This window comes from Stenella coeruleoalba (genome assembly GCF_951394435.1).
Source record: "Stenella coeruleoalba genome assembly, chromosome: 17".
Classification (NCBI taxonomy): domain Eukaryota; kingdom Metazoa; phylum Chordata; class Mammalia; order Artiodactyla; family Delphinidae; genus Stenella; species Stenella coeruleoalba.
The window spans coordinates 7,789,335-7,798,486 of record NC_137163.1 but is presented as its reverse complement, the minus strand read 5'-3'; the positions used below and the strand labels follow the sequence as shown (position 1 = coordinate 7,798,486).

The 9,152-nt window shown below is 49.9% G+C and overlaps 1 protein-coding gene across 1 annotated transcript in view; it reads right to left on the bottom strand.

Annotated features, from left to right (window-relative positions):
- Nucleotides 1–409: 409 nt before the first annotated feature.
- SLA (Src like adaptor) overlaps nt 410–9,152 on the bottom strand; it is a 32,773-nt gene continuing 24,030 nt past the window's right edge. Inside the window, exons 5-8 of the mRNA XM_079902423.1 lie at nt 8,744–8,847; nt 6,341–6,472; nt 2,339–2,471; nt 410–1,423 (exon numbers count right to left, since the gene is read on the bottom strand). Coding sequence (XP_079758549.1) covers nt 1,210–1,423; nt 2,339–2,471; nt 6,341–6,472; nt 8,744–8,847 — 583 coding nt within the window. The 3' untranslated portion in view covers nt 410–1,209. The remainder of the gene's footprint in view (nt 1,424–2,338; nt 2,472–6,340; nt 6,473–8,743; nt 8,848–9,152) is intronic.

Genomic DNA, 9,152 nt, shown 5'->3' with positions numbered 1-9,152 from the left:
TTCCTTTTTTCAAAAAATCCAACCATTCTCACTTACCCAGTCCAACCAACCGTTCCACTGTTTAAAGATCCAGCTGAAACATGAGCTCCTGGGTCACCCTCACCTGACCCCACTCCCACCCAAAGCTGTGAGCTGATTTCTGCTTCTACAGCCCCCAATATTTGTTTATACACTTTTCTCCCTGTCTACACTGCTGGGGCCCCTCCCGCTCTCCCTCTCTCTCTCTCTCTCTCCCTCTCCCTCTCTCTCTCTCTCTCTCTCTCTCTCTCTCTCTCTCTCTATATATATATATATACACACACACACACACACACACACATACATATACATATCTTTGACCTGACACCTTACACAGAACTTAACACAGTGCCGCTTCTGGCAGTCACTGTCATGAATGAGTAATTGATGCATTAATATAGACAAGAATCTCAGCACCCCAGGGAAGCTCTTCCTGTGCTGTGAGCTGTGGTCGGCGACCTCATGAAATCTTGCGCAGTGCCAGGCCTGCCCTCGCGCTTTCACTGTCAGCAGCTGCCCCCCTCCCCCATTACTCGTGGTCTCAGCAGAAGTAGGGAGGCCATCTGACTTCTGCACACGTAGCTTTGGAACGAGAAGCCCAAAGGGATCTCCCCATTCAGGGCTCGTAAGGAAGGTTAGCATTTAGTGTCACTGAACTCCCTTAAAAAGAGAGGAGGCATATCCCAGAGGTCTCTTTACAGATTGGTTACAAAAGTTCAATGCAGGAGATCAATTTGCAAACCCAGACTTTCTGCCAGGCCACAGTTTCTGGCTCATCTTCTTCTCAGGCTTATCTCATTCAGAGGTTTTCTTCAGGGACCTCAGAGTGAGTCCACCTGGGCGGTGTGTTGGAGAGTGGTCCTTGGTTGGGCACGTTCCTGTGAGAGAGCATCTTTGTCTTTCCCACAAATGTGGCGTGCACATGCACACACGCAGGGCTCTTCTGAACCCTCGCCTGAAGATGCCAGGAGTCCACATTTTGCAATGTGCCTGATCAAATGCCAGAGAGGGGTTCCCTTTGTCATGACGCAGATAGAGAAGATGAGAGTTCAATTCTCCATGTGGCTTCTCTTGGCTTCTGGAAGATGTGGGGTTCCCCAGGGACCAGGAAACCATGCCTTTCTGCAAGATCCCAGGTGACAGTTTGAACCTCTGTTACTTTGTGCAAACACCATGGTGTCTGTTCTCGGGCTAGTCTTCAAAGTACGGCGTTGACGAGAAGAAAGAGCTCTTTCTTTTGCTTCCACTGTACATCAAAGAGACGCTTTTCTTCTTTCGATCGAAGGAGGTGCTGTCATCCCCGGTCAGGGACAGGTAGGAGGCGATGCTTTCCCGAAGGCCGTAGCTGAAAAGGGACTCATCCACACTGAGTGGGTTCTCAGCCCCCTCCGGGTCATCTTGCCGTCTGCGAGTGGGCAGAAAGTGGACAGAGAAAGGGGCAAAAGAGAGGGACATAGTGGGATGGAGGACAAAAGAATGAGAAAAGGTAGAAAAACAAATGAAGAGCCTGGTTAATATATATCTAACATTCTAATTCTGCTTCTTGCATTTGCGGCTGTGTAATCTTGGAGAAATCACTCAACCTCTCTGAACTGCCATTTCCTTGGATGGCTAAAACTTCCAACTATAAATTTTAATGAATATTCTTCATGATATTTACAAGGAGGAGCTGTTTTATTCATTTCCCAGGCAATTCTGATGACTGATTTTCTTTGAATTTGCCAATGGGATGTCTGGATCGGTGTTTAATTAATACGATAACCCCAACTACAGATAATTCCAACTACAGATACCCCTAAAAATGCAATAGCTGACAATCAAATAGAACAAATAAGGGAAGATTTTTTTTTTTCCCTTAAAAAAATGAAGTTGCCTTAGGATTTTGCTTGTATGTTTACCTTCAAGATTAAGTTTACAGTAATATTAAATTTGTACAAGATTGATTTGTATGTTATTCTCTAATTGTTAGGATACTAACAATTAGAAAAAAGCAAGATGGTATCGTTCAGCTAGAAAATATTCAGCTAACACCAAAGGAGGGCTCAATAAATGTTTGCACAACTGCGGGGACTGAGGCCATGGCGGGGAGTTGCTAGGGCCATGCCACCCGGGGCATGAGGCCTGAGGCTGGGTCTGCCTCCCAGGGGACAGTGGGATTCCTGGGGTCTGCATCTGCTCAGAGCGAGGGTTTAGCAGGGCCAGCGGTAACTGGCCATGGTGTTCATGTGCCAGGCTCACGTGCTGGTTTGGGGCTTACACGTTCGTTCATGGAGGACACACACACACACACACACACACTCACACACACGCAGACACACACCTGGACGCCCTCTTCCAGTCGAAGGTCTTCTGGCGCAAGGTGACAGGTGCGTCGGGGGCCCTCACTGCTGGGGCAGCCGTGGTCTGAGTGAGGCAGGGCGTGGTCAGCACACAGCAGAGGCCGTCGGCCACCTCTGAGGAGGGAAGCAGAGAACCAGTCAGCGACTGTGGGATGCCCCGGCCAGTGTGAGGTGCGGGGCCCTGGATATTCACAAGGGGGAATGGAGGCTGAGATCTGAGAGGGGCTGAGAGTCACGTGCCCACCTGTTGAAGAAATATTAACGTGTCCTGGGTACACACCGTGCTTGGCTTGACACAAGTAAAGAGAAGGGTTTAGGATCCAGAATCCACCAAACTTGGGTTTGAGTTTCAGCTCCGCCCAGATAGTGAATCACCTTGACCCTCTCTGAACCTGTTTCCTCAATTGTTGGATGAGGGGACTGTGCTACCAAGAGAGAACAGCTGGCAGAGCACTCGCGTGAGGGCCCAGACTCAGTGGTTTCACAGCAAGGTGCAGGGCCATCCGCTTCAGGTGAGCCTCCTGTGTGCGCGGCAGTGGGGGAGATGTGTGCAATGTGTGTTCCCCCACAGCACACAGAAGGGGCTCAGTACAGCATGGGTGGGGCTAATGCATCTTTAGGAAGAAAGGGAGATAAAGGAAACAAGGAAAGAAGACAGAAAGGAAGGGGGAGAGAGAGGGAGGAGGGAGGGAGGGAGGAAGGAAGGAAGGAAGGAAGGGAGGAAGGAAGGGAGGGGGGAAGATGGAGAGAGAAGGAGGGAGTGAGGTAGAGAGAGGGAGGGAGGGGAAGAAGCAAAGACAGAACAAAAAGGATAAAAGATACAGAAATAGGAGGAGAAAAAAGATAAAAGGCAAATGGAGAAAATGGACGAAGAAAAAAGGAAGAAACATCTCTCTTCTCTACCCTAGATACAAAGAGGATGAAAATTAAATAAATCCTTTCCTCTTATCCCTCTGCTAGTAGGACATAGCTGAGTTTCCATGGTCCCCCATCTTTCCAGGAGCTTTAAGGTAGAGCCTCCGTCTCTTCGAAGCCTTCCCGTAGCCCACGACATCATGAGAAAGACTCGAGCCTGCTGGGCTCAGGTGTTCTTACAGACAGAGGAGATTCTGTGTGGCCCTATTGAGGCCGAAGAGCGCAGTGGGTCTCACGTCCTGGGGGAGATGAGGTGGCCAAGGATGTGAGCTGCCACTGGCCTCTCAGGACAACGCCACCCCAGCCCCGAGCACATAAATCACCAGGGTTTAGGAAGCTCATCGCCCCTAAGGCAGGCTCCACCTCCCAGCTTATTGATGCAGCTCTTGGGGTGTCCTTGCCGAAGAACAAAAGGTAATGGTAGCTGAAGAAGCAAGCCCAGGCTGGCAGAGGGTGGCCGTCAGCAACGCTGCGTCTCCATGTGATCTTCCCGTGAACTCAGCTGTCCGCCCACACGGGCTCACACTGAGGAATGTGAGATTGGACCCTGAGGTTACAGGGAGCTTAACTGGATGTGGATCTGCAATAATTACCTGTCACAGGTTGGAAATTGAAACGCCCTCCCAGATTAGGAGGCAAAGGAGACTGAGTCAGACACAAAGACAAAAGAAACCAGCTGCAGGAGATAGCACAGGCGGGGGAGCCTCCTTCCTTAGCAAGGTTAACACTTAGGCTGAGAAATACATTCTGGCAAAGAAGAAGAGGACGAACGCTTCTGAGCACGTAGGCTGAGCCCGGTGCTGGGCGAGCGTGGCATGTGCCAGCTCAGGGAACCCCGAGCTACTCTGGGCCATCAGTACTGTTACATCCATTTGGGGAATGAAGAAAACAAGGCCCCTGGGGTCAGGATCACAGCCAGTTCACAGGCATTATTTTTTTTGGTCCTAACAATAATCCTGTGAGGCATTTTAATCCCCATTTTATAGATGCAGAAACTGAGGCTCTGAGATATTAAATAATTTTCCCAAGAGCACAGGATAATAAATATAAGTAACTCATAAAACAAAATTGTCTGTTCACGTCGCTTAGCGAACATCTTCTCTGATTCTGCGCCTTTAGGAAGAACCTGGTGGGACGTAAATTGGCCACATTATTCCCACCTTGAGGTCCTGAAGGCACCGGAAGCCTTTCAGGCCTCCATCCAGACCCTTTTCAGTCATTCGCAGAGGTGACTGCTGACTGCGATCCCTGTGCTGATGCGATGGCCAGGGGTGCATTTTTGGAAGGCGCTGCTTCTGCGCTGGCGTGAGATCCTCGAGCGTCTGCGGCCTGGAAGCCGTGTGGACCTCCTGGTCCATAAAAATCTTTGCTGGGCCAGCATCCTTTTCATGTTTGCTTTTGTCTATGCAAAACTTATGGTCACCACACCTCTCAGAAGATTCTTATTAAAAGCCAAATACCACAACCAAGTTTGACTCATGATCAGTAAAAGCTGACTGTTTCCAGGACTCCCTTCCTCTTTCATTTTTAGCTAAGCTGCTAGGTGTTGGGGTATCATGGGAGTAATATTTGTTATCATTTATTTTGCATCCGCCACGTGCCAGGCTGTGATAAACATGTTACGTTCACCTTCGTGTTCAATAATCATGACAACTACCTGCAGGGGGCGCTGCTCTCATCCACCTTCCATGAATGGGGATCCGGGGCTCTGAGAAGTGAAGGTATTTGCCCACGGTCTCACGGAGCCCATACCGGAGCCTGGGCCTGGGTTTCCATAGCGGCCATTCCTCCTTCCAGACCTGCACTTCTCCCAGGCCAGGTGTGATAACCCAGCCCCGTGGACTCCTCCTTTCACCTTGAAATGCCCTTCAAGATCCCACATCCTAAAGAAGCCAGGGTGTGGGGTCAGACATCCTGAGCCCAGAAGGGGGAAGATGCTTACAAAGGGAAAGCAGCTTCTGTCTTCCTCCCTTTCACAAGGCAGAAGCAGGGAGGAGGGAGCCCTCCTGGCCGGGGAACAGTGGCTCACATAGCAGGAGCCCACGTCTGAGTGGCCGGCGCTCTCGTCAGCACTTTCCGTGCTCTAACTCAGCGGACTTCACAGCATCCGCACGGTAGGAACAGTCAGCACCTGCCTTATCTGGAGAAATGTGGGCACAAAGGTGGACCGCCAGCCCAAGGTTGCCCAGATCTGGGATATGAACACAAGAAGGTTCCAGAGCCAACTCTTAGAAATGCAGCCACCTTTTTACTATTTCTCCCTTTTCCATAGGATAAAACTCTAACTCCTGACCTGGCATTCAGGCCTTTCCCAATCTAACACGAAGGTCCTCTTCCAACTCTGCACACATTATCATCGCCTCCATCAAACCCCACTCTGCTTCCGCCATCCTGGAGGATGCGCCCCATCCTGGTCAGCATGAAACATTTGGACTTCTCTCCTGGGCCCAGGGAGGACATATGGATGAACAAAGTATAATCCCTGGTGTCTAAGAGCTTGTTGGGAAACACAGACCAGTACACAGTTAACTAGGTCACTGGGCAGGACGCCCAGAGTTCTAGGGAGAAAAGCACCTGACATGCTAGGAGAGCAGAGAAAACAGACCATTAGTTTTCTGACTCTTAGGGCTTCATCAAGGAAGTGGCTTCCTGTTGGCCTTGAAGGTTGACGAGGATTTTGACATGCAGAAAAGGGGAAATGAGCGGCATTTCAGAGCAAAGCCCCGGAGGCCCAAGCGTACAGTCCACTTAAGGAAGTGCAGACTGTCTGTGGTTGTGAATGTAGGGGCATCCTAATTCGTTGCACTTACAGGTAGAGAGGGGGTGAAGTTGAGGTTGGCTGCATTTTACTTCCTTAGGCAGCCTTCACATTCAGTCTGTTTTAGCCTGAAATTTACAGTCTGAATTAAAAAGAAAAGAGCATATGAAGAAGCCAGGATGGGCAAGAGAGCAAAGTAAACCACCTGGCATGTCTTGGTGACCCGTGTGCAGCCTAGCCTGAGTGCCCGGGGTAGGGGCAGTTAGAAAAGAGGGGCATCATGTATTGGTCCCAATGGAGTGTTTCTTACCAGAATAGTGGTTCACCAGGTCCTCCAGGCACTGGAAGGTGAGTCTTGGGGAAATGTAATACCAGTTGTTTGGCAGACGGAAGATGCGGTAATGCTTCACCTGCCGGTGTCTAACCGAGAGCGAATAAAAACCTGCAGGAAGTGAAGGACGAGTCAGTGGCATTCCATGTGTCCCCACCCAAGGGCCGCCAGCTAAGGAGCCCACCACCGCTGAGGCAGAGAGACCTTCTCAGCCTTGTGATATGATGGTGGTACCCAGACACATGCTTTTGTGTTTTGAGCAACGGCTGCTCAAACCCTGTCTGCTTGGTTGTAGCTCACTCTTTAGAGACCCCAGGAGCATAGTATTTGAGCAGCCCAGTTGCATTAACCTTGTTGCAATGCTGGTGTTCAAATGCAAGGAATAAGTCTTTGCTTTGTGAGTTACCATTCTGGGGGCTTCCACATCCTTTTGTGGGTCCTTAGACCAAATGAAATGACTAGAGTTGGATTGCATCCTGTACATCCCGGATCTGCGGTCATTCTTGAGTCTTTCCCAAGTTCACACTCCAAGGTATTTGTGCTGTCGTTTTCCTCCATCACACAGTTGAGGGGCCCTTACAGTTATGCCCCCTTTTCCTGGTCCGTTTTGCCTCTGACTTATGCTTGGTGTTCTCAGAAATTTAGGAACTGTGGCAGTTAAGACATTTTTCTGAGTATTCCTAGGCAACATGAAATGTGTTTTGTCTCCTTCAGCACCATGAGAGTAATGACCCAAGATGGGTTAATCAGAGTAGAACTTTGGGTGAGCACCTGCCACTACCTCTCTTAGCCTCGACTTCCCCAAATGGAAAGTGAGAGAATTGAGCTTAGGTCATGTTTAAGAGTCCTTCCTGCTCTGTCTTCTGAGGTTCGAGGAGTGAAAAGGCTGGCGAAGCAGTGAGATGGAGGGGCACTTGTACTTGCTGAGTTTTTGCTGCATGTGCTGGGCTGGGTACTGAGCTATTCCATAGCAACGTCTCTGATGATTCTCAGAAAGACTCTGGGAGGTATTGTTCTCAAATACTATATAGACAGAGAGACTGAGGCTCGAGCACTGCGTAAAATAGCCTGAGGCACACAGCTTGGAAGTGGCAGCCCCATTTTGTCCCCCTAGAGCAGGCCTGCGAGCATTCTGCCGGGCGTCCCTCGCCGCTCTGTCCCAGGCCCGCCCTGTGAGTCAGTTCAGCCTGTGTCTTCCGGTAATGTCAGCAGGGACTGGAAGTATGGTGAGTAGGTCAAGGGTAGCAGGTGGAAACTTAAGAGAACTTTGCATACCCAAGGGAGCAGGGCCTGGGCCCCCCACCTGGGCCCCAGCTCGGCCGCAGCTCGGCCTGATTATTTTTAGATCAGCTCTGGCAACTCACACTGGGTCCGTCCCCCGCCACGCCCCGGCCATGCCGGAGTCTGGGTCTCCTGCCTCGGGAGATCCCTGGGACCTGCACAGGAAGTTTTGCCTTTGCTTTGCTTTTGCTCTTACCCAGCTTATTCAGGTTTTGGAGAGAAAAGCTGTTCCTGGCTTTTTTTAAAATTTTAATCCACATATATGTGGTCCCTGCTTCCCCAAAGGAAAGCTGGTGCCCATTTTGGTGGAGGGCTCCATCCGGCACCAGGTAGCTCTGGTGCTTAATAAGTGCACGGGAAATAGTCTCACATACCACATTTTCTCTTCTTTGATAGCGAACGTACAGGAAGCAGGCTAAGACCTTGAAAGTATTTTCTATATTTAAGAAGTTAATATCAATTCTCAGTTAGCCTGAGTAAGCCCAGGCTATTAATGTTTTGCTTCTGCGAGCTTAAGTGTATACGCCATTCCAGACACCTGCCAAGTATTTTCCTATTATTAATCCCATGTTATAAAGCAGGTAACTTAGGCTTAGAGAGAAGAGGTGACTTCTTAGTAATTCACGCAGGCCAAACTAGAGTTCGGGACCCTTGCTTCGAACCATGACGAAGCCCGGCTGTTTCTTTTTCACTGAATTATTTAGTGCGTAGGATGTATGAAAATTAAAACAGTGAAGGTCATGGTGAATCTGCTGGTCCCGATTCTCTAAGCTGCCTGATTTCATTGTAGGGCACAGCCAGGACTAAGAATGAAGGTCTGCTGTGTAGTAAGAACACAACAGGTCTGCCAGGCCTGCTGTGGGTCAGAGCCTGCGCCAGCGACGCCCCCCCCCCCCCGCCCCGCCCCAGGTCACTGCCCCCGGCTTCGGCTTCGGTGCTGGCCGCACTGATGGTGTGTGGGCTGTTGGGAGCTCACCGCGCCGGAGTGATTTGCATGCCTCATAGGAGGAGGGAACCTGAGCCAGGTAGTGAATGAGTCAGCCCGGAGCAAAGCCTGCATGTCTGACCCACGTACGGAAAGATGAATTGGAGGCTGCTCACCTCTCTTGGTCTCACTCTCCCTGATCATGAAGGAGCCGATCTTCGTGTCTGGCAGCTGCAGCAGCTCCTCAGCTTTGTCTCTGCCCAGCCCCTCAAACAGCCAGCTGGGGAGAAGAAAGACAGCCATGAGTATCCTGAATACACCCTCCCCCAAGAAAGACAGGAGGGATGCAGAAATGATTCAGGTCCAGCTAATATAAAACCCTCTGTTGGAATTAAAAAAAAAAAAGAGCAAGGTAATCAACAGTTCATTCATTCATTTAATCTTTCAAATAAAATTCCCAAGTACACACTGCAAGCCAGGTGTTACATTGGATAATTAGGACACAGAGATGCACAAAGCATCTTTCTTATCCTGTTTCTCAAATGCCAGCTGCATTGTGCCCATTCCGTATTATATAAAAGCATC